A 25,569-nucleotide genomic window follows, 5' to 3' on the forward strand; every position below is an offset into this window, starting at 1 on the left:
GCTCATACCAAAATAAAAACTTAGTTGGTCTTTAAGGTGCTACTGAAGGAATTTTTTTATTTTGTTTATTTCTAAGTTAATCACGATTTACTGTACAGTATATCAATGAATGCCGGAAATGTACCGTTCCGATCGGTAGCCCATCGGACTTGGGGAATGCTGTGCAAGTGCCCCCTCCGCCACAAAACAAGGGGGTTGTGTATCTCAGGCAGCCCATTTTGTAAGGGTGTTAAGTGAATAAAAACGGAAGGCGGGGTAAAATGCCATGAATACGATATGTGCATAATATTGCATTGGCAATCGTCGCGAGATTCCCATAGATTCAAAAAAAGGAAAAGTTGTATACCAAAAAGCAAAAACAAATGAATCGGGCAAAACGCAACAAGGTTGAAAACAGGAAAGTTAAAAATTACGAGATACCAATTAATCTGCACTAAAAGACTCCGGTCATTCTACCTATATACGGTAGCTGCTTCTCCATCACAAGAGAGGACATTTCCCCCTTAGAATGCTTCTCCGGGTAGGCTCCGTGTCATTAATTTTGGCTTGCACGTGTAAATCTCCAGAATACATGGGGAAACAATTAGGGGTTGGGCTCCGCAAGTCGTAGACGTAGGTTTTTTTTTTTGTAGGCGTTTACGTCACCTGACGGACGTAGCTTCCCGGCAGGCTTTGCGGCGCGCCCCGTTCAAAACGGCGGCAGTTGATTCGGTGCTTCTTTTCGATACCGGTCTGTGAACTGAGAGGTGCTCCTTTTTTTTTTTGCTGACGTTAGAGAACCAGACTTTTCCAGTACTATGGACCCAAGCGCTTATAGATGCCTTCAGCCCGGGTTATTGATTAATATTCAGCGTAGCAATGGTAAGTAAAGGACCAGAGCCTGACAAAAATCGCGGTCTGTTTAGGTGTGTCTTTTTCCTCTTGCCGTAGCCAAAGTTTTCTGCATCTGGGGCTTTGTAGAATTAATGCGCATGCGCTGTAGTTCTCCTCGCCTTCCTTCTGGCGTGCAACGGAAATTACTGATAGGAAGGAAAGAACCCAGCATATAGCCAGATAAAGAAGCCCCTGCTTGGTTTTTATTTCATTATACATTATATCTACCACCTTTCTTCCGCCATGGAAGCCAAGAGGGCGTGCCACGCTGTTACCAGGTGGCCTCCCATCCGGGCACTGACCATCCTCAGACTTGTTTAACAGCAACAAGTTTCCCTCATGCAGTAGAGCTGCCTCAGACGTTGCGTAGTTGAATACAAACCTGGTGAAATTCTTTCCCTCCCCGACACTCCAATGCTAATAAGATGAGGCGTTTCCGTTAGTAATTTGAGTTCCAGGCTGTTAAGGGCTTTATAGGTTAATAACATAACTCTGAATTGTGCCTATAAGCTAACAAGCAGCTAATGCAGCTGTTCATAGGATCACTTTGCCTCAGTTTATAGTGAACAGTTAATTTTACAAAATGGTTTTAAGGACTTTTTCAAACGACTTTTTACATTTAGTTTTTTCCATTTGAGGGCCACATTCCTTTCTGGGCAAATTTACAGGGGCCAGAGGCATGGGGATAGCCATGGTATGTTAGGGGGCAGAACGTTAAGTATTTTTTTTTATTTGGGGGTGGGGTGGGGGCAGGTGCAAACCTTGGCCAGAGGCAAAAGTGGACAGATAAGAATTTGGAACCCTTTGTACAGTAGGCTACTGTATATTCCAGCCACCAAAAGCTAAGAGGTTTGTCTATCCACACATGCTTTTCTGGATGGAAAGATGTGTGCAAGAGGCATTACAGTACGTACAGTATCACATTTCAAGGATACATTTCAGCCAGACAAAAGCACTCAAAGTGGGTGCCGAACAGAGCCTGGGGAGAGTCCCAAGGGCTGGTTAGAGAAGCTAGGAGAATCACCTATGCCCCCCTTGGCTGGGGATTTCTCACCTCTTCTGCAGACACTTTTCTAAAATGAATTTTGAGCTTTGGATATAAGAAGGCATATTCTGTGGTAATGGTACTACCTGGAAACTATCAACAGTAGCTAGCAGAGGTATAACTAACCGTGGTTTTTTTGGGGTGTGTGTGCCAAAAAACCACTGAGCTTCTCTAGGAATAGTAGTAGGGCTGAGCCATATATTGATATATCATCTAAAACCAGTTTGATGTTCATTTTGTGATACTTGTTTCATAGTTTTTCACCTGGCAATATATTGCGAATCATGATGTATCTGTGTGTGCACTATGCAAAAATCATGATGCGGGAAGAACCGTGAAGCCAGTCAATGCCTCTACATAGCTCCATCCTTATTTCAGACTGTGATATATCCTTATTTCCTACATCGTAGGGCATGTTAGTGTGTAAAACATGGTTTTGTCCAAGTTGGTGTTAAGGGGTTGATAGTCATAAAACTTAACAAACTTATTAAGACTGTCAATGAAGTGACCCAGGGAGAAGAGAAAGAATTACTGCAAAAAAATTTATATTATCTAGAACTGTCTCTCAAAAGAGGGCAGCAAATCACTATCTATGGCACTCCATTAATACTTTTCTGCTTAGAGTGGAAGCTCACAAATCTGTTTGTACTTTTGTGACAAGTTTCACATTGCATGTTTCGGATTAGTTGATATTTCAAGGCATCTAGTTTCTCTGTGGTTCTCTGATTTGAGGAAACAAGCCTTTTTTGAAATGAATTTCCCCCCCTATTCAGGTGCAGTCCATGGTGCCACAATCAAGACAGTGAGCTTGGAAAAAATGGTGGTATCTGTAGAATGGTCAGAAAATAACGTTGTCAAAGGGAAAGAGGTGAGAATTTGAAATTTATCCCCATTCTTTATTTATGCAGTCAAGCAGCTGAGGCTAAGAGCAACCCTAACCCCTAGATATGTTGGCTGAAGGGAGTTAGGATGATGTGGAGGTGCCTTTCCTCTGGTGGGCAAGGTGTCTAAGCTGCAGACCATAGCTATAGCCACAGAAAACTCCACAGGTGGTTTAACTGCCAGAGAATAAAAAGTAAAATTCCAGATTCTCCCATCACTTGCTCTGCCTGTACAACTTGGTAGACTTTAGAAGTGACAGATTGTCCATCACTTCACTCCCTCTCCACCCCACCCTCCATTTAGGATTGGTAGTCCAATACTGTACATGTTTACATGTAAGTGCTATTGAATTTAATAGGGCCTATGAGCTATTGAGGTGCATACAATTCAGCAATGATTCTCCAGCAATACCAATTGCCTGTTGGCTCCCTTTAGGCATCTGACTAGCCACTGGAGAACAGAATGCTGGGCTGGATTGGTCTTTGTTTTGATCCAGCGAGGTGCTTATGATTGAGTAGACATCATATAAACCATACATTTGGAAATCTTCAATAAATGTTGGTTCAAAACCTACCTCCTGCAACTCGTGGTGCTTTTTTGTCCAAAATTACTAAGAATTCCAACTGCAAAAACTGTTTTGCATGTCTTTAAATGGATATTTGTAGATATACCAATTAAATAAATCATAACCTGCCTTTCCACCATATGATCCTCAAAAATAATTCCTTCTCTACCTCAATCTTGATTCTTTTTTTCATTGACCATTCTTTTTCCTTGTGAGAGTCCCACTTAAACTAAACAGTGTGGTTTTCTACGGTAGGCTAGTGCTTGGCTGACTTCTTTTTTAAATTGAATTCTATAATTCATCTGTGTCAGTAAAATGTGCTATGCAAAGCAAGAGTGCATTCTGGGATCTTACAAATTAAGATGTTGCTGTGTTAAGTGATCTTGATAGTGTACTATTGCTTAAGAACATTATATCTATTCTGTTGGATGAAGCGAAGGACTAACATTCTCTACAAAAATTATCCAGTAGATCAGGCATCCCCAAACTTCGGCCCTCCAGATGTTTAGCCTACAACTCCCATGATCCCTAGCTAACAGGACCAGTGGTCAGGGATGATGGGAATTGTAGTCCAAAACATCTGGAGGGCCGAAGTTTGGGGATGCCTGCAGTAGATCATGACCTACCCTGATAAATGGTATATAATGCAGAAACGATCCTAAAAATAATGACACTCTTTTGCTTAGAAAGTTGTATCATATAGGCTGCAAAACTAATTTACTCATTTGGGAGTAAGTTGTGAATATATTGAGCTCAGTTGAGCCTAGCATTTGAGTAAACATGACTAGGATCAGGCTGAATATTAGCCAATAAGTGTGTATACTAAACACCTACTCAGAGCTTTTTTATCAACCATGAAACAAACTCTTGTTGTGTTAAATGAATAAGAGACAACATTGTGTTAAATGAATAAGAGACAACATTTCCCAACATGGTGTGAGATGTGTAGAAGTTGAGTAGTTGATCTGGAGACTTCAAATTCATACTTACTACCTGCTCTATGGGTGCCTCTGTAGCTCAGGAAAATGACTGTTAGAATATTGCAGCACTAGCAATAGGATTATGATGTCATTCTTAAGGTAAAGCAGATGGGCTGTGGGGCATGACTTATTCACTCTACCTCTGCACATGCACAAAACTAAGGGAGAAATCAGTTGCATAGCCTAACTGATTAGTTTTAGATTAGTAAACACTTCATTTTTTGGAGTGTTAGTCTTTCTAATAATTTGTTTCAGTAAGTAATAATTGCTTTACAAATACTAGGAGCTTATAGTGGAAATCAAGGAATGACTGGGATGTACTAAGATTAGCTACTAGAGATTAAAGCATTTGTAGCAAATGGGATTTGCTGGTGTCTTGTGAAATAAGAGCCTCCTGGAACACTATATTGGTGGGCAACTTGTTTTAATATATTGTTTATCAACTCATGAGAGCTGTAAATTCATTGCTTTAAACTGGTCATGCCAAACAAATTGCTGACTGATGGTCCTGTTGCTTAGGCATGTGGTAGATTGCTTAACACATACCCTTAATGCTGATGATTAATTATGTGGTAAATGGCTCATCCTGTGTTTTGTGTCTGTTTTCCCTTTGCAGATTGACCTTGATGATGTGGTAGCAATAAATCCAGAGCTGTTTACATCTCCAGTTGTTGCTGCTGTGAAAGAAAGCCATCTTGCCCAGGAGAATGTAACCACACAGGTAGGTTATCCTGGAGTTTTTCCTTTGATACTTGCCAAGCAGCAAGAATCTGAACCTATTGAATTTTAAAGATGGTTTGAAACTTAATTAGTTGTTTTTATAGCTTTTAATATTTTACTATTTCATGCTTGCCTCTGTTGATTTGAGGTCTCAAAATATGGATTAACAATGCAAAAGAAGTTTATGTTTTTCAGCATTATTAATTCTTCTTTTAAAAAAATATATTAACAGCATCTCTATTCATGTACTTTCCTGGGGATAATTTCTGATCACCCCACCCCCAAATGTCTTTATTCTATTATCCTCTAAAAGTGCTAATTGAAGCTTTTCTGCATCCCTGTCTTAATACCAGTTACATCACCTGAACAGTGGTGCTGGGAGGAAGCAGTATGGCCAAACTCTCTTGTGATGGAGGAGCAAGACATTGGGTAGAGGAGCCCTAGGGGTATGGATATGCACACTGCCCCAGAGGACTAGGAATGAGGCAATGGCAATTGAAAGGGAAAATCTGAAGGGCAAAGGAGAGAAATGGTGGGGCAATATGTAGAAAGAGCATTTTGGACAGAGTGCTCTTAGGCAAATGGCAAGAGGTAAAGCTAAGGGAATCATGTCCAAAGGCACATGGGGCTTCTGAGTCAGATAATTGCCAAGAGGAGGAAATTGTAGGACCTGCAGCTTTTCCTGAAGGCCTGGATTTGAAAATACTTATTATTCTTCTGTTGTTGGTTGTACAGAAGCCACTGCTCTCCGCTGCTTTGTAGGACTGCCCTACCTGAAGCTTTCTACCACTGTCCAAATTACCTTTTCCCTTGCACTTGCTGCTCTATTGTCATGATCTTGGATTTTCTACCCTTTCACTTCACTATGGCTTATGTGCAGTCAGTTTCTGCTGCTTACCCTGTTCACATTATCATGTAGTTCAGGGGTGCGGAATTTTTGGGTGAGTGGTCCATTCTGGCAGATGGGAAGGGTCGCATAGCTGTCAGTCACTTGACAACAGGTGATTAAAATATAAGCCTCCGGAGCAGGCACAGGCTTGATGCTCGTGCTATAATTCCACAACACAAACTTCAGAGATAAACATCCTCCTTGTTAGGAAAATACAGCAGCAAAGCCTTGTCTACTATGTTAGCACTTCTAGTGCAAAGATTTCCACTTGCACAATGGAACTGTCCCTCGCTCTACCCCCCTCTGGTCTCTCTCCCTGAGCCCACCCCAAATATTCTGTTGAGGGTTGGGGGAACCCCCAGAGCTGATTGCAGGAGGTGCATAGGGAGAGGAGAGAGAAGGGACATTTGTTGCACAGCCAAAAGTCCCTGCACTAACGGAACTGCTCTGTTGGATGCTGTATGTACGGTAATACGTTTCCTTTTAAGACCACATTTTAGTTCTTGGGTCTCTCCTAGAAGTGTATCCATTATACAGAGAAACGTGGTTTTCAATTTTTCTGGTGTTTGCCTTTGTTGGTAGCAGGTTCATCCAAATATATTTTTCAAGCAGTCCTTTAGATCATAGTCATGATGGCAAAATGCTTTGAGTCAAATTCTTATTTTCTCTGCACGTTTAAGACTAGATTCTTGGGCTGCAAATGCTTGAGGCTGACTCATCTGATACTGTAGGGAGCTGCTTTGTGCTCAGTTTGGTTGCTGGAAAAGCAACATACAGATATTAAATCAAGTTCTGCATTCTGATTTGATACAGTTTTTTGTCTCATCGGTCACCTACAAGGAAATAATTATACCTACCTAGTCAGATAGCAGATAGAGCCAGTTAATATAAATGAGGCAGAACAAGGTCTTTTAAAACTTAATCCTAACTAACCATTTCTTCTGCAATTAATTATATTGGTTATTTCCCTAATACTCTCCCTGAGTTTGACAACTTTCTTTTTTAAAGTAGCATTCAGTACTCCTCCTAGCATACATGTTAAAATCTTGCAGTCCGTATTTAATAAAGGCAGTACTATACAGCAGAAACATCATCTGTTTGAGAATCGAACTTAACTTTGCTTCATTCATAGGAATGGTCGGGTGGAAAAAGTGTGGTGGTATTCAAGTACAGTACTTTATCTCCTTTCATAAATAGAAGGGGCTGATATCCAGCAGTACCCATTGGCAAAACAGTATACAGTAGTAGTGCTTTTCACTAATTTCCACTCCTTGTTTCTGTACCACCTACCACCCTATTTTGAATGGTCCCCCCAACTCTCTGGTACATTTTTACAGCAGGTTGGAGAGGCAGGGAAGGAATTTGTATAAATCTTCCTCCCACCCCCTTCAGCAGGAGCACCAAGCATATGAAAACATATCAGCCAAATAAAGTGTTGGCGGTTCTTTAAATGTGTTATAAAACAGGCCAAATGGTTTTAAGCATTTGCCAAACTATTTGTAATGACAATTATGGAATTTTATGAAGATGAAAATGAAAATGGATTTCTTCAGTATAACAAAGCCCTATTCAATTTTCAGTTAGATTCTTTGTGTACCTGGTTTCTGTAAGGTATCATAAGCATGGTTTGCATATGTTCCTTTGCCAGTGTATCCCTCTTCTCAAGAGCTAATTTTCAGCTAGCTGTTGTGACACCCCCATGTAGGAAGGGAAGTATAAGTCTTTTGAATTTTTTTATGTTGCCAGATAACTATAATTGCATTATTAACGAACCAGAAGCTAAATTCCTGTGGGAGGCATTTGATGTTTGATAAACATTGCTAGTAGTTTTCCACTGACATTCTAGTTAACAGTTAACAATCCATTGAAATATTTAGCTGTAATCTACTCTCAATCTGCCTGGCTCGAATTAGCCAATCTGGTTGTCCTAAAATTCTTTTTGATTCTTATTTTGGGGAATACACAGAAATTAATAGAACTTACAAATTTTCTGAGTTTTGTAATTTATAGATTATGTATTTCTATATTCTCTACAATATTTGTAAGTTGGCAGTTAGCAATTCTCATTAAAACAATTCCATTAATATTCCAAATTTATTATGTTGCAAAGTGGGGTCTGTGTTAATGTTCAGTAGACTTTTTTTTTTACTTCAGAGGCAAACCCGCAGAACAACACTCTCAAAGATTCCTGCTCCGAAAGAAGGTAAAAACAAATTTAATTGAGATATTATGAGTAGTTTTATCCCTTTATTGGAAAAGAACTCTGTACGCTGCATCTGATTTTGAAGCAATTTTATTTCAGATTTACTAGGTTACTGGGAATTGGAAGACATATGAATCCTAGTAAATGTATTACAGAGCCTGATTCTCCCTTCACTTCTTATTTTTGGAAGTTCTATGTAGCCACTGTCACCTGTAGCTTTAACCCTACAGGTCTATCCTGTGCTTATGCCTCTTCTCCTTCAGCTGCCCATACAGAAGTGTCATGATACTAATACTTAATAGCTTAATACTAATAAGGACCCACTCTCTATATTGCAGTGGTGGTGTATTTTTTTGTACTTGTAAGTTTTTAAAACAGTTTTTAATGTACTTTAACTTATTGTAATTTGCCCTGGGACCATAGGGTGAAGGGCAGGTAATAAATTAAATTAATACCAATGGTTATTCATCCCAAAGCATTTATTAGAACGTTAATAAATAAAAGTTCAGTTACTCTGCATCACAATAAATATATGCTCCGGAGGTGTTTCCTTTTCTGAATTACGTTCAGGAAATAAATCTTAGCAGTATCCTGTTGCCTCCATATTTCTCATCAATTCTATGGTAATACTCCCTCACCTTTCCATTTTTGAAGTCCTTTCCTCTAATTTAGGTTTTAGAAACATGCCTTTCTGAATACCTTATTAAAATTGCATAGTTTTCCTTCTCCTAGATGGGCTACCTTCCCAGGTTGACAAGCCACATCTGGCCCTCCAAGTAAAACTTAGTTAAATACCACCCTTATACTGTTGTCTAGGGGTTGTATTCTACTAACAGGATCTGTTAGTCGTGGCATTTAATTTCATTGGGTGTACTCCAAGTAAAAGTTAGTTAAATACAGCCTTTAAACTGGCTTTTACCAGACCTCTAGTTCCCAAACGCTTGATGAAATTGTATTGTACTTCTTTGTGCACACACAAAAATACGCAAACATTTTTGAAAGCAATTTGGCTGTACACTATTAAGCTGGCAATTGATGACACTTTCCCCTTGCTCCTTAGTTCTGCGATTGCAAGCTAGCAAGATGTCTGTCATAGCAGAAACTCAGAACAGCCCTCTGGAAAGCGATATGGAGATGGAATTGCCTGCTCCTGTACGAACACGAAGCCACTCTGCTCTTCCTGGTGAGTTGGAATAAGTACAATACACTATGATTTTGCATTTGTTTCGCACAAGTGTTCACAGGGGTAGGACAGCTCTAATCTCTTTTCATAAAAGGATCTTGTAAATTTACAAACCCTCACTATTCCTTGTGTTGCCTTGAGTAATGCTTTTAACCACTGATTTCCCATCTCAACAGTTGTACGAACTCGATCTAGGATCAGCTATTCTACTGATCGATGTAATGTACAACCAAATGGCAATGAAATGACAGAAGACAATCCACAGACTTTGAGAATGGTCTCTGCTGCAATTCAAGGTAGGAATATGGTTCCCAGCTTGCTTCATGGTTCTTTAAATCAGCATCTTCAATGTTTTTGTTCAGTCTGGAAGAGAGGTTTGTACTACCATCTTAATGGAGGTTTGAATATAGTTGAGGATGGACACTAAAGCTTAGGTTGAACTGGTCTACAGTCTTGCATCCAAGCTTGAATAAAAGCTTAGTTCCTGAACATAAGAAGTAGTATTTCAAGTGTATTTTTGCATTTGCAGAGAACTCACTATCAACACAAAGTAACCAGTGAGTTTCTATGCTTCCAGCCAAAGTGGATGACTTCCAAGGAAACTTGAAGAACCTGAACACTCCTGTTGTCTTAAATATCACCTATGACTGTAGAAATTTACGTGACAATAAAATGATACATCGCCTGATTTTTATTTTTATTTTAAGACTCTCTCTGGGAGACTTGTGGATAGAAGATCAATTTCATTTCTGTAACAGTAATGACATTCTTGCTTCTTCTAGCTCGTAGGAAATCTAACATTGTTAAAGAGATGGACAAAATGAAAAATAAGAGGGAAGAGAAAAGGGCCCAGTTCTCTGAAATAAGAAATAAGCGGGCACAGGTAAAAATGTGATACTTGCATGTGAAACATTCTGCAGCATGTTTTATTCAATAGCTGTATCATTGGGTGACATGCAGAGCATGGATATTCATCATTGTTCTCTATGTAATCTGACTAAATAAGCAATTTAGCTTTTTTCATTGCATGGAATGAAATTACTTCTGCTTTCTCAAAGTTAAAAGCAATTAGCATACCAAACTGAGTTCTAGATTTTTATTCCTAGTTCTAGTTTTGAAAGATCCTTATGGCTGATACATTACAGAAAACTGCCTGGGCAGTTTCTCTAAATCCTCTCTAAGAAAAAACGATACTTACTTGCCATACTTTAAGTATATCAAGGCTACAATTAGACCAACAATGGAGAGCAGCTAATTGGAATTTAAGAGTTCAAGGAATCTTTAGGGGGGGAAAGTTTTTAAAATGTATAGTAGTGAAGCTTTAATAACAGTGGATGAAAGCATAAAGTAAAACTTTTGCCCCAAGAAAGACCTTTCCTACTTTATTTCTTAATCGCTAGTGTTGAACATTCTTAGGAAGAAAAGTTGCATAATTTTCTCTATAGTAAGATTGTAAGTTAATTACTACTTTGCCTTACAGGAATATGACAGTAGTTGTCCAAACTGGGATTTTGCACGGATGGTTAAGGAACATAGAGCCAATATCATTTGTCAGTCGATATCAATGAATGACCCTGTAAGTAAATACTTGCAACTAACTAGCCACATTTCCCCTTCCAAGTGTCTTCTTATTTAGTATTCCTCTTCAAATAAACACAATTATTGGTGTAAATTCACTATATTTTAAGGAGGTAACAAATACTTTATGAACATCAAGATGTAGGTAACTGAAGTAAACTATTAAAGAATGGGACTCCATTGAGCTCTCAATGTATTATCTGGGATTATCAAAGTAATCTTGCTCATTTATTGATTGTATGTCCTAAATTTTAAAATGGTGTCAAAGAATGTGCATTGAACATTAAACAGAGAACTAGTGCTCAATGAAATCGGTAGGCTGCTGGATCATATTGTGACTTGGCAAATTATTAAAATTTTCACAAGTGATAACCACTCAAGCGGAATAGCTATCATTGGGCTAAAGTTCCATTAAGCATAGGAATTCTAAAAGTACATACTGACTTTCTCTACTTGCCTGCTTTGTCTAGACAAGTCATATAAATGATATCTATTTTTCATCAACCTGGTATACAGTATTTTTATCACATATAATGTTGATAAATGTGGTTATAGACCTCCAAGAACCCATGGTGATTTGTGGAATGGTACCATTGTTTAAAAACTGAAACTACTTAAGTTAAATGATATTAAATAGACATTTGGAACATCGGGGGGTGTTGTAAAATAAAAATAATCAACTTTGCATGAATCAATGTTTATGACATATATTGCAAATAAAGAAGAACACAACGGAAAAAGTTTTTTTTTATTTACATGACTGAGTTCAGTACAGGGTTTTGAAAAATGCTTTGTTGGGGCCATAGTTGTTTTATAGTATTTCACATTAACATTATTTGCATATATGCGGAACTATCTCGATAAGAAAACTGCACAAGACAGCTGGTGCCATTCTACATAGGAATGGGACCTTTGTTGTCTATATAACTTACTGGAAAAGGGCTAATATTGACAGTGATGTTACAAGTCTTCATAACTGCAACAAAAACTATTACTTAAAACTTTCTTATACTAGGGAATTGCATTATATTGTTGGGTGTTGCAGAGTATCCCATCAGCACCTTCTCTGATACAGCTTAGTGAATAAAGATGTCAAAGAGCTGGTCTTAATGTGAAATTTTTCTTTCCTTTTTTGAAGATAGAAGAACATAGAATTTGTGTCTGTGTGAGGAAACGACCCTTAAATAAACAAGGTAAAGTGGCATCTGTGGAGTTTAGCAATTGACAGGTTCTTTATGCTGGATTCTGTGGAGTATGTCAATGCAGAAATTATGGCAGATTTCTGTCAGTTGGAACTTGGTTACTGCTGAAAATGGTTGTCTTTTAAAACCAATGTGTCACAGTGGCCGGAGTGGACTACTTCAGAGTAACGACGCTACGCAGCTCTGCATTTTATTCTTTTATTGGTGCTGCGTATTTACAGTGCTCAAGTCATTGCTATTTACACGGAGTGATGTTGTCAGTCGGTTTCAGAACCTCCTAATGGCTTTTGGCGCGTCTTTCTCCAACACAAAAGCTTTGGCAGACCCATCCTCTTTCCCCTCCTCTTTCTGCGTAATTCCGGAGTTGGGGGGATGGGTCTCCCGCCCTTATTCGCCCCTTCCTGTCCCACCTGGGACCCTGGCTCCTCTACCTTGCCTGAGCCTCGGACACGACTTCCTGCTTCCCCACTGGAATCGGAACTCTCTCTGCTTCCCCCTGTGCTCGGGGATTGGCTTGAACTTAGGAGGGGAGGGACTTCGCGATATCCCCTGTCCCTCACATCCACCCCCTCCCAAGCTCTCCTTCACCCCTCCCCAGGTCCCCCCCAGGTGTCGGTGACGACTGGAAGCCTAAGAACTCAGTGCTTTCCGAGCCCGTTGGCGTGAACACCTCCCCCCAGTCCTGCAAGCCCCCCCCTTCCGCCTGGGAGGACGGGAATCCCAAAAAGTCTGTGGCGTCAGAGCTGGTGGGGGTAAAAATGTTCTGCCAATCTGCTCCTTCCTCTGACTGGGTGGATCTCGGTGACACCCATACCTCATCCTCTGGTTCCTCAAACTCCGCTTCCCAGCGCCATGGTGAACTGCTCTCCCGTGCTTCCTCCCCCTCCCCCTCCCTTTCCATGTGCCAGGGCTTGGGTCTATGGGGAAAAAGGGCGTGAAATTCTTCTACCAGGAATTCCTCCTGTATCTGAGTGGCTGGGACCCATTCATTCTGGGACGGTGGAGCATCCTCCCATGCCATGAGGTACTCCAGGCCCCCCACCCCCCACCTTGAATCCATGATGGCTGTGGCCTCATTGAGTTGCTCCCTGCCTTCCCTCTCCCCCCCTCCCTCAGGGGTTTGTTCGCTGTCTCGGAGCCTGCTGCTTTCCCTGTACGGTGACAGCAGCGATCTATGAAACACTGGGTGCACCCTCATGTCCTCTGGCAGTGCCAGCCTGTATGCCACCGGGTTGACCTGTTGCGTGACCGTGAAGGGGCCCAACCTTCTGGGCGCCAGCTTTTTGCATCGCCCTCTGATGGGAAGGCCCTCCGAGGACAACCAAACTTTGTCCCCCACCCTAATGACCTCCCCCGGTCGCCTGTGGCGATCTGCCCCCCTCTTGTATGCTTCCTTGGCTCTCTCCAAGTGTTCTCTGAGCTGCTGGTGCACCGTCTCCAGTTCCTCTGCCCAATCCTCAGCCTGTGGGCCCTCCTCCTCCTCCTCCCCCTCCCTCTCAGGGAAAGATCTGAGGTCACGCCCGTAATTGGCCTTAAAGGGCGATACCCCTGTGGAGACGTGCACCGCATTGTTGTAGGCAAATTCTGCCAGTGGCAGGCGATCCACCCAGTCCGTTTGCCTCTGGCTGACGTAGCATCTCAGGTACTGCTGCAGAATGGCGTTGACCCTCTCCGCCTGTCCATTGGTCTGCGGGTGTCTAGCCGTCGACAAGCTGACCTCCACCTGCAGGAGGTTCATGAGCCGCCGCCAGAACCTGGAAACAAATTGGCGGCCACGATCCGAAATAACCCTTAAGGGTAATCCATGCAGTCTGAATACGTGATCCACAAACAGTTTGGCTGTCTCTTCTGCCGAGACCGCCCTGGCACACGGTATAAAGTGGCACATTTTGGACATGAGGTCCACCACCACCAACACTGCGGTCTTGCCCCTGGAAGAAGGCAGATCTGTGATGAAGTCCATGGACACCACTTCCCACGGCCTGTGTGGCGTGGCTAAGGGCTCCAGCAATCCCGGTGGCGCTGCTCTGACCACCTTTGCCCGCTGGCAGGTGTCACAGCCCCGTACATAGTCTCGAACATCTTCCCGCACCCCTGGCCACCAGAAGTGTCTCATGACTAGGTGAGTGGTTTTGTCCCTCCCAAAATGACCCGCCGTTGGGTTGTCGTGCATCTGCTTGAGGACCGTACGTCTAAGCTGGGTGGTGGGCAGGTACAGTGCACCCTTGTAGAAAAGCAGCCCCCTGCGTTCTGCAAAGTCTTTTGCCTGCTCCCCCCCCCCTTCTCAGTTCTCTGCAGATGCGGTTGGCAAATTCATCCGCTGCCGTCAGTGCTGTGAGTTCTGCCTCGCTCACCACTGCTGCTCCGCAGGACCATGCTGACGGGGGGAAAATGTGCCTGGGTGCCGGTGGCGCCTCCTCCTCCATGTATTCTGGCTTGCGGGAGAGGGCATCCGCCCTGACATTCTGCTCTCCCGGGATGTAGTGTATGGAGAAGTTGAAGTTCGAGAAGAACTCTGCCCACCGTATCTGCCGCTGGTTGAGCACCCTGGCAGTTCTCCAGAACTCCAGGTTCTTGTGGTCTGTGCACACCTGGATGGGGTGCTTGGCGCCCACCAGGAAGTGTCTCCAGTGCTGGAACGCAGCGTGGATCGCCAGAAGTTCCCGATCAAACACTGTGTAGTTTCGCTCTGGCTGAGTCAATTTCCTGGAGAAGAAGGCACAGGGTCTCCACTCTCGGTTGGCGTCCAGTTGCAACAAAATGGTGCCCACAGCTTTATCAGAAGCATCTGTCTCCATGCGTAGGGGCGCGTCCTGAACCACGTGGAACAGGTTCTGGTCTGAGGCGAACACCCTCTTGAGGCTTTCGAACGCTGCTTGCGCCTCTGGTGTCCACCTGAACTTCTGCTTGCCTCTCAGGCAGTCAGTGATGGGAGCCGTAACGCGAGAGAAGTTCTTGATGAACTTCCTGTAGAAGTTGGCGAAGCCTAGTAGGCGTTGGGCATCTTTGCGAGTCCTGGGGCTGTGCCAGTCCAGGATGGCCTGCACCTTGTCCTTGTCCATCGCCAGCCCCTTGTCTGACAGCTTGTAGCCCAGGAAGTCCACCTCCTTGGTGTGAAACTTGCACTTCTCCAGCTTCACATACAGGTGGTTCTCCTTCAGGCGCTGCAACACCTCCCTGACATCTTTCACGTGCTGCACTGGGTCGTTGGAGTAAATAAGGATGTCATCCAGGAAGACCAAGCATTTCCTGAAGAGGAGGGACCCCAGGACGTGGTGCATGAAGGCCTGGAAGCATGCTGAGCCCCCTTGCAACCCGAAGGGCATCACCAGATATTCAAAAGAGCCCAGAGGCGTGAACATCGTGGTTTTCCATTCATCGCCTTCCCGGATCCTGATCAAGTTGTACGCCCCCCTCAGGTCTAGCTTGGTGAAAATCTTGCCCCTGCGTGCCGCTGTCAGGAGATCATCCACTCTGGGCATGGGGAAAGCCACTGGCTCTGTCACTGAATTCAGCCGTCTAAAATCCACCACAAGACGGCGCTGTTGCGTGTCTTTCTTGTCCACCCAGAAGACCGGGCTGCCCCCTGCTGCCTTGCTTTCTCTGATGAACCCCCGCTTGAGGTTCTTGTCGATGAAAGCGCGCAGATCTTCCAGTTCCTGGTCTGACATGGCGTACAGCTTGGCTGGGGGTATAGTTGCCCCTGGCACCAGGTTGATCTGGCAGTCAAAAGGCCTGTGTGGGGGTAGGTGGTCGGACTCCGCTTCGCTGAAGACCTCCTGCAGGTCCCAGTACGGCTTGGGTATCGCTTCACCCCCTTTGACGTGCATGGTGGCCACCGTGGCTATCGGAGGCCCCTCCCCTGGTTGGTGCTGCATGCAATGTTCCAGGCAAAAGTCCGATCCAAAAGTGATGCATCTCTGGTGCCAACTGATGGAGGGGTCGTGGCGCGCCAGCCAGCTCATGCCCAAGACGATGGGGGGGTCTGAGATGGTGGTGACGTTGAATGCCAGTGTCTCTGCGTGCCTTCCAACCGTCATTCTCATGGGGGGGGTTTGATGCGTGATGGCCCCTCCCAGCAGCTCTCTGCCGTCAATGGTTGCCACGTGCAGAGGAAAATCCAGCTGCAGAAGCTGGATCTGGTGCTCTTCTGCAAAGTTTCTCGAGAAGAAGTTCGCTGACGCCCCACTGTCAATTAGGGCGAGGACTGTCAGGGGATAGCCATTTGGAAGCGTGAGCGTCACTTCTAGAACCACTCCTGCTCTGGGAGGGGTGGGCTGGCTCTGCTCCTCTCTGTGCGGGTGGGTGGGCTGGGGCTGTTGTCTGCTGACTGTGCCTGGCTGCCGCCCCTTGTCTCCTGCAGCCAGGCTTTCCCGTTTCCCTGCTGTGGTGCTGCGTCAGTGGGGGAGGGCACAACCGTTCCCGCCTTTCCTTGCCACTCCCTGCGATGTGGGCAGTCTCTGACGAGATGCTGGGGGGAGTTGCAGAGAAAGCAATTCCCACCCCTTCCCTCCTTGCGTCTTGGCGCCGCTGGGGTTTGAAAAGCCCGCGCGCGCGCGCTATCAATCTGCATGGGTTCCTGGTCCTGACTGGCCCCAGGCGTGGCTTGAAAGGGTTGTTGGGGGAGTGGCTTCTCCTGCGACCGTGGGAACCAAGCCCGCTTTGCGCGCGTTGCTTGCTTGTCGCTCCACCGGGATTCCTGTCTCACCCCCACCGCCAGAGCCGCTTTGCTCAGCTGATCCATATTACTGGGCTTTGGACCTCTCGAGAGCTCATCCTTCACCTCCTCATGCAACCCCAAGTAGAACGCCGCTTGCATTGGGGGGGACTCAAGTTCCCACCCCAATCTGTGCACCAGCATGGTGAATTTCGCCCAATACGCGCGAACTGTCATATTTCCTTGGCGTAAATTATGAAGTTCCTCCTTAGTCTGATCCATATGACTATCGGACGAATACATCGTTTTCAAACCTTCTAGAAATAGTTTGACATTCTTCATGCAAGGATTCCTTGTTGCAATTAACGGTCTTAGCCACTCCCTGGCTGCCCCGGTAAGGTGCTCCACAATAAACGCTACCCTGTGCTCATCATCAGGGAACTCATCGTGGTGCAGCTCAAGAGCATACACAATCTCAGTCTCAAAGCCCTGAAATTCCCTCGGGTCTCCATTGAACTTGCTTACTAGGGTCCCGGCTCTCCTTCCTGGCAGCACTTGGACTTGGGGTGCCCCTCCCGCCTTGTTTTTCTCTGCATCCAGCTTGTTTTGGAGGTCTACCGCCACCGCCCTTAATTGCTGCTCTTTTTCCTGTAGCGCTCTCACCTGTTCCGCAAGTTGTAGCCGGTCGTCCTGGACCTTCTTAGTCTCCTCTTTAGCTGCCTTCAATTCCCCCTGCGCCTGCAGCGACAGCTGCTGCAGTTCTTGCTGGGCTTGCTCCGCGATCTGCCGCCATTTCTCCGCCTCTGACACGCTCATCCCGGCAACTCCAAAGTAGCCCAAAAAGGATTAGGAGGTTGCTGTCACAGTGGCCGGAGTGGACTACTTCAGAGTAACGACGCTACGCAGCTCTGCATTTTATTCTTTTATTGGTGCTGCGTATTTACAGTGCTCAAGTCATTGCTATTTACACGGAGTGATGTTGTCAGTCGGTTTCAGAACCTCCTAATGGCTTTTGGCGCGTCTTTCTCCAACACAAAAGCTTTGGCAGACCCATCCTCTTTCCCCTCCTCTTTCTGCGTAATTCCGGAGTTGGGGGGATGGGTCTCCCGCCCTTATTCGCCCCTTCCTGTCCCACCTGGGACCCTGGCTCCTCTACCTTGCTTGAGCCTCGGACACGACTTCCTGCTTCCCCACTGGAATCGGAACTCTCTCTGCTTCCCCCTGTGCTCGGGGATTGGCTTGAACTTAGGAGGGGAGGGACTTCGCGATATCCCCTGTCCCTCACACAATGTTATGTATTTTGCTCCACCAAGGGAGGAATAAGATATCAGAAAATCTCTTTAGCAAACATCTAGCAGTATGCTTGTACAGTTTGTCAACTCCCTCTAATTCTTTCAATTAACATTTGACTACCTCAGTGCTTCCCTTGTGCTACTCATCTCCTATTTAAATTCCCATGCCAAGTTGTTCAACCTTTGCTTTCCTGCTCAGGTTGTCAGTTCCACAAAACATTGCAAATCAATAGGGTTCAACTTTATAGTGTGAACTACTTTTGTTTCCTAAACAGAACTTGGAAAGAAAGAGTGTGATATAATTACTGTTGCCAGCAAGAACAGCATCCTAGTGCATGAACCAAAGGTGAAGGTGGATCTAACGAAATACCTTGAAAACCAGGCTTTTCGATTTGACTTCTCGTTTGATGAAAAAGCTTCCAATGAAATGGTTTATTGGTAATGCATGTCTTTCCTTTCTTGGTAGGGAATGAAGAGTACAGAGTTGTAACACTTGGCAAATAGTAGACAGTAGACGTGGATGGCCAGTTACATGTGAAGCTTCTTTCATGCAGCTGTCAAAGATTTTAACCCATGCAGGCGTTCCAGGCAGAAGATGCCACTTCAAAAATCTTTATTGCCTCTTGTATAAGCTCAATATCTGCATCATTTATATGCTGGCACTACATGCACAGAAGTTGCTAGATAAGTGGAAGATCCTTACCTGTGGAACCTGCTGCATGGAGCTCCTTCATGGTTAAGGGGCTTGTGATGAGGCTTCAGTTGGGAGGTGGTGAATCTGAAGCAGCACTGGAAATCTGACATTCAGCAATAATTCCTCCTGAGGAACCAGAAAAATTCCACACTAAGGATCAATTAATACATCACACAAAATCAGAGTTTGTTGTTAGGCAAAATAACTGGAAATCCTTGATACTTGAGAAATAAAGCATATTAACTATCTTTCCCAAATCTGTTCATTCTCAGTGTTGGGAGCAGAAACTTTATCCCCTTAGTATTTAAACACCAGTCTTCGTGGTATACAGGGAAGTCCTTTACGGCAAAGGTGATGAAGTTTCTCTGGCCAGTAGGTTAGATCTTTTTCTCCCCACCCCTGGTGAGCCAAATCTGACGTCACTATGATGTTGGTTGATTCTTTGCTATGAAACCTGGATTGTTGGGACTGTTTGAAAGCGCCTTTGCAGTGCATGTTTGAAAAGCTGTGTGGGACTGTTTGCAAAATGGCTTTCAAATAGTCTCTGCTGCTTTTGAGGCCAAACCAGAAGTTCAAAGAGTAGCACTGGGAGGGAGAAGCTGTTTCCATTTACGATGCTGCTAAAATGGAACAATTGAGAGTTCACTTGAAGCTCCCAATTGTTATTTTGAAGCTCTGCCTTTACCTGCCCATACCTGACATCATGCATGGCATTGGGTGCAGGGTGGGCAAGACTTGCCCAGAATGGCCTCACAGGCCAATTGTGTTCTGCAGGTCAGAGGTTCCCCATCCCTGCTTATGGAAGTACTTGAAATGAGAAGGTTTTTCTAAGGCAGAGGTGTAAAGCTAGAGGGGCAGAACCCCTGCGCCTCACTATTCAGCTCTAATGGGATTGTTCCTGTCCCCAGGGAGTAGACATAATCCTTTCTGCTAGCACTACAGCTATATCCCACTTTTATTTTTTTTAAAAAAAGGTCACACAGCAGTTTTCAAAAAATGATATAAAACAAAATCAGATGAATAATAGAAGAACGGTACTGCTAATCAGCCCTCACCAACTTACCAGTGCAGCAGTAGCATGACAATACATAGTAGCAAAGGGTTCAGAAACCCAAGAGCTTCTGATAGCCCCTTCTAAAGCAGCATTATGCTTTGAGTGCTGAAAGTGTAGAAAGGTAGCTCTTGAGTTTAGTGGAACCTCTCATTTTCAGCCTGCAATGCTCTTGTGATCAAGCAAATTTCTAGACTTCTGATCTGGTCAGTGTTTGAGTTATTAAGCTGTAATGGAGTTCTTTTAGTGGATGCTCTTGTAAATGGTTTTATGAAGATTTGAGTTTTGAGAATTCACTTGTACTGTGATAGTTTCACTCATTCATTCATATTTTGCATTTTCCTGTTATGGTTTGACCAGGTTCACTGCTAAACCACTTGTGCAGACCATATTTGAGGGAGGGAAAGCTACATGTTTTGCCTATGGTCAGACTGGAAGTGGAAAAACCCATGTAAGTGTCTTGTTCTTGAGGGATGTGTGTATGTGTTGCAGGATATTAATGAACTTTTTCACTCTGACTTAGCTTGGTGAACTTAAGGCCCTATCACAGCATTTATCTATATACAGTAGTCATAACTGCTGTACTTACGTGGCTTTTAAATGAGCTTTTGGGTGTGGGCTGCTGTTGCATGATCCTGCAGGGACTGAATTCCACTGCTTTTAAACATTGATTTTCTGTGCTTGCAAATACTGCAATCAAAGTTGCAGAAAATAGATTCCCTTATAACTGCTGAGTACCTGCCTCTTAATATATTTTCTCTTTCTAGACTATGGGAGGTGACTTCTCTGGGAAAGTGCAGAAGGCCTCTAAAGGAATATATGCTTATGCATGTATGTACCATTTTCATTTGAATTTTATTTAAAAAGTTGGAAACATAAGGAAAAATAGATTGTAATGTGCAAGGTCTGTGTGAAGGCTGCTCTTCCAATTAAACTTCTGGTTAAATGGTATACATTAAGTATTAATGTCCACAGCAAATGCTTTAGATAACCACTTTATAAGCTGTAAAATAACTTCTAGAAAGGACCCCAAAGCACATAGAACTCTTGATAATTGTTCTGTAAATGTCTTTCCCTTACCAGCACAGGATGTCTTCCTTCTTCAGAACCAGCCAAGATACAAGGCTCTAGGTCTGGAAGTGTACGTGACTTTCTTTGAAATATATAATGGAAAGGTGAGGCCATGTGTATTTTTAAATATTCTTCATATCTCCTGAGATCTGAGAGTGCTGGAGATGAGTTGGTGTCTTCTATATATAATCTGGTGATGGCAGGGAGTATTAGACTTAACATCCCCCTTCTGCAGCTGGAGTAGCCTAGCAGTGGTGAGAGGTGTCTTCTCATTATAAACCATTTTAGACTTCTTAGGGTTACAGCTTTGTTACAGTTTGTATAATCTTAAACACTGCTAAATGGAAATCTTTGAAACATTTTAAGAGCAGTGCACTGCACTACATTGCATTGCATGGTCTTGCACTGGGAATTAATGTTCACTTCTTAACCTGAGAAGAGGGAGTCCTTTTGAGAATGAGATGTGATATACCCACTGCTCTTGAGGCTACACCACAAGCTACATATAGAAAATGTGACCATCCCCAGTTATGAGGTGAACATCCCTAAGAAAATGCATGCTCTTGGGAGAGAGGGTTGAGCTCCTCTTAAGGCACTCCTCAGTTAGCATGCGTTAGTTTCTTGATTTTAATGCTTAGTCCAGTCTCTACATTCATGGAAAATGTGGTGTCATTGAATCTTTGTGTTGCTTGGCATAAGGTCCTAGCCGTGGGGAGTTTGCAGTGACATTCCAGTCCATTATGCATAAATGTATTGTATCTTTCTTTATTGGAAAACTTTAAGTTGAGACTTTCAGGAGGATTTTTAAAGTATGTGAGACCTTTTAAAGCAGCTTTCTCAAATGCTACACTTCCAACACCTGATCTTTCTGCAACTTTTTGTATTTCCCTTTTTTCCAATCCAGCTATTTGATCTCTTAAACAAAAAAGCAAAGCTGCGAGTGCTGGAGGATGGCAAACAGCAGGTTCAGGTCGTTGGCCTGCAAGAAATGCAAGTGAGCTGTGCTGAGGATGTTATCCGGATGATCGAGATAGGCAGTGCCTGCAGGTTGGTTGTGCTGCATGCTTAGTATTAATGCAGGATGTAGTTCTGACCATTTATCATGTCCTCCTTAACTCTTAGGGAAAAGGAGCAGTTGACAATATAATCGGTTTTACCTTCACTTAGAAGACAATTTGCAAGAAAGGGTGAGGACTATCCATAGCCTTAGTCTTCTGGTGGTAAAACCAGAAGAGCTGTATGACAAGCACTTAAATATTTTTTGAATTAAGAGAAATTCTCTACTAAAGGAACCTAAATTTTGTACCAGTAAAACTGAACTTGCACGTTCTAAATTAACCTGCTTTTGTTATAAACTCACTGTTTTTCTCCTGTCTTTAAACCCTTGGGGGCTTTTTATTGCTACAAAAAGTGATTCCTAGACAAAGAGATTCATAGATGTGGAGAGTTCGGAGAAAGTGACTGGGGACTGTGAAGCGAGAGTCATTCATGTCACTGGAACACCAAAACACTGAACTTCTTCTTCTTCTTCTTCGTCTTCGTCTTCTTCTTTGTATACTGTCCTTCATTAGCAAATCTCAGGGTGGTTCACAACATAAAAATACAATATAAAAGCACAAAATACATCATAAGAACAAGGACAAAAATCAACTAACCAATAAATCCCCCCCTCCCTCTAACACATTAGGCAGTGTCTCCCACCCTTTTGGGCTCCAGGGCACACCTTACAAATCTAAAACTACTGAAGACACGACAGAAGAAAAACTGGTAATGGTCAGACTCTTCCTCCATCAAATAAAAATCAGGCAACCCCCCCCTCCCGACACTATCCCACCAGAGAGGGGTAGAGGGGCTTGGTGGGCACCAAGTGGGATGGATGTCTGCCATAATTCATATGGGTGCCTGGTTGGAGACCCCATGATTAGATCCATGCAGATACTGCAAAGGCTAGTATCCTTCTAATATATTAAATTCACTTTAGACTTGGAAGTAGAAGCATGAATTGGCACATAACAGATGAGGTACAGCCAACACAAGTTATACTGACATATTCTGAGGCGAAGATATGGAACAGTTGGTATATAATTATATTTAATACCCATCATCCAATTAACACTATTATCTCTGTTGTAGGACATCCGGGCATACATTTGCAAACGCCAGCTCCTCGCGTTCCCATGCTTGTTTTCAAATTATTCTGCGCAGAAAACAAAAACTTCATGGCAAGTTCTCCTTGGTGGACTTGGCTGGTAATGAAAGAGGTGCTGATACCTCCAGCAATGATCGGCAGACACGGTTGGAAGCAGCAGAAATAAACAAAAGCTTGCTAGCATTGAAGGTACAGTGTAAATCTATGGCACAGGCAATAAGATTTTGTGGCAGTTTTAGACTAGAGCAGAATAGACAGATGATGGCATGATGGTAAAAATCCAGGACTACCAGCCTCTTTAGCACTGTTTATTTGCCTGTTCAGTTCTGCAGACTTGGACAAACTGACTCAAGATGTATGGAGACAGATTTGCAACTCTTATTATAGAAGACACTTGCTAAACCAGTTAGTTATGACAAAGCTGTTTGGGGAGTTTGTAGAATAGCCACTGAAGAATGAGAGAGGACTAGATGGGCATCAGCTAGGAATAATTTGTGAAAAGGAGCTCGGCAACATTCAGCACGGAAAGCTATATTAGAAACTCACCAGGAGCCTGAGCATTGCAACTCACTTGCATAGACTGATACCAAAATGCCAAACTGCAGTGACTATATTGGCTACCCCTATCTGGAAGTTAAGTTAAAATGACTCTTGAACCTCCTTCCAATTCTAACTCTATAAAAGTTTGATTTGATCAAATGGTTCAAAAAAGATTAGAAGCTATTTGTGATTTCTCCTGAAGATAAGTTAGTTTTCAATAAACATTCTGTTGGCATTTTAGTAGAAAGTTTAAAGAGTTTGGCTGCAACTAGGCAGATGGTATTGTAGGTAGTCTAGGGCAGTGCAATAAATTGCCATACCATTGAATACCAGTAGCACAAACCAGAAAACTCTTTCAGCTTCACTGGTATGTTTCTTGCTATTTCCTCAACAAGAAGACAGTTGCCTCTCTCCCTGTTTTGTTGTCCCTCCCCTCGCTGAGAAATAATGTCTCTCAACAAATGAAACTGATCTGTAGAAAACACAACTTGAAAAAAGCATGTATTTAAAATATATTTTAAAAAGAAATGAGAATAGAATGTATTTAAAATAAGCATGTGTTTAAAATATATTTTAAAAAGAAATGAGAATAGAAGCCCTGGGCTGCTGTAAATTTTAACCCGTCACAAGCACACAAACTAACTCTTTTAGCAGAAGTTCCTGTTCTTAAAAACTCTGAGCTCGGCTAATAATGCAGATTCTGCTAACAGTCCAGGAGCAACTCCCCAGGGCTAGGCCATCAAAGATATAGCGATAAAGTAAACGGAATCCTTCACCCCCACTGGTGAAAAAAAGGGGGAAGTGTTTTATTTCCCCCCCCATAGCTTTCCTCTATATTAAACAGGAAGATTATTTATTTATTTAAAGGAGACTAAGTCTTTGCTTGCATGTCTTCCCTCCCTTTGATAAAAAGGGAGAAATTGGTGGAATGGTTTTTTTGGGGGGGGGGCTTCTTTGTCAAGGGAAATGGAGGGGAGATGATTTAACTGGCTGCTTTTTGCTGAAATGGGAGGTTGGGTACTGTGTGAGAATGGAGGGGAGGGTGTTTGTTGGTAAGCAGTGCAAGCAAATGCATGTCTACAGTGGTACCTCAGTTTACAATCACAATTGGTTCCAGAAGTCTGTACTTAAACCGAAGCGTACTTAACCTGAAGTGAACTTTCCCATTGAAAGCAATGGAAAGTGGATTAATCCGTTCCAGACGATGAAAAACACCCCCTAAAACAGCAACTTAACAGGAATTTTACTGTCTAATGAGGCCATTGATCCATGAAATGAAGGCAATAATCAATGTACTGTACTATAAAATAATTAAGACAGTATTGTAGATGAAAAAAAATTAACATTTTTTCTTATGTGGGCTGATGATAGTCATTGTTTGGATGGGGGCTCAGGGTACTCTTTCACAATCACTTCTCTCCTGCCATTCCACAGCTGCCCAGAGCATCCACGACTGGGCCGCAGCCGCGGAAGCGCTCCGATGGCTCCACGAAGGCCTGGCCTCTGGAAGGCATCGGAGCGAAAACCCGGCCTCCGGAAGGCATCGGAGCAAAGGCCCGTCCTCTGGAAGGCATCGTAGGGAAGGCTGGGCCTTCGCTCTGATGCCTTCCGGAGGACGGGCCTTTGCTCCGGGCCTCCGAGAAGCATCGGAGCGAAGGCCCGGCCTCCAGAAGGCATCGGACGCAGCTGGGTCGCAGCTGCGGAAGCACTCCCATGGCTCCGCGAAGGCATCGGAGCGCCGTAGGTCTCGGAAACCTTGATTTACTTACTTCCGGGTTACGATTGTTCGTAAACCGAAAATTCGTAAACCAAGGTTCCACTGTACTCAGAAGCAAGCCCTACTGAATTTAACGGGGGCTTACTACAAGGAAAGTAGAAGTAAGTTTAGTTGAACTCGGTGGGGCTTATGCATGCATAGATTTCACTTAGACCTCTGAGTGGGGAAGCAGATGCAACTTGACTAGGAAATCACTTGAACTATTATTAAATTAGTTG

The 25,569-nt window shown here is 43.6% G+C and overlaps 1 protein-coding gene across 10 annotated transcripts in view; it reads left to right on the forward strand.

The window, feature by feature from the left end:
• The window catches only part of KIF2C (kinesin family member 2C), a 32,741-nt gene that overhangs the window by 2,039 nt on the left and 5,133 nt on the right, over window positions 1–25,569 (forward strand). For 5 of the 10 annotated variants that reach the window (XM_088673288.1, XM_088673286.1, XM_035123297.3 and 2 more), the window contains 15 exons: window positions 776–861; window positions 2,692–2,786; window positions 4,962–5,066; window positions 8,109–8,157; window positions 9,218–9,340; window positions 9,517–9,636; window positions 10,123–10,223; window positions 10,821–10,916; window positions 12,057–12,111; window positions 18,345–18,507; window positions 20,175–20,265; window positions 20,582–20,645; window positions 20,898–20,989; window positions 21,790–21,932; window positions 23,019–23,223. In XM_088673288.1, the coding sequence (XP_088529414.1) occupies window positions 798–861; window positions 2,692–2,786; window positions 4,962–5,066; window positions 8,109–8,157; window positions 9,218–9,340; window positions 9,517–9,636; window positions 10,123–10,223; window positions 10,821–10,916; window positions 12,057–12,111; window positions 18,345–18,507; window positions 20,175–20,265; window positions 20,582–20,645; window positions 20,898–20,989; window positions 21,790–21,932; window positions 23,019–23,223 (1,566 nt within the window). In that variant the 5' untranslated portion in view covers window positions 776–797. Of the gene's footprint in view, window positions 1–717; window positions 862–1,004; window positions 2,034–2,691; window positions 2,787–4,961; window positions 5,067–8,108; window positions 8,158–9,217; window positions 9,341–9,516; window positions 9,637–10,122; window positions 10,224–10,820; window positions 10,917–12,056; window positions 12,112–18,344; window positions 18,508–20,174; window positions 20,266–20,581; window positions 20,646–20,897; window positions 20,990–21,789; window positions 21,933–23,018; window positions 23,224–25,569 lie in introns of those variants that run through there. The other 5 variants (XM_088673292.1, XM_088673290.1, XM_088673291.1 and 2 more) reach the window with 4 other exon arrangements.

Source organism: Zootoca vivipara, chromosome 7 (assembly GCF_965207765.1).
Source record: "Zootoca vivipara chromosome 7, rZooViv2.hap1.1, whole genome shotgun sequence".
In the NCBI taxonomy this organism is placed as follows: domain Eukaryota; kingdom Metazoa; phylum Chordata; class Lepidosauria; order Squamata; family Lacertidae; genus Zootoca; species Zootoca vivipara.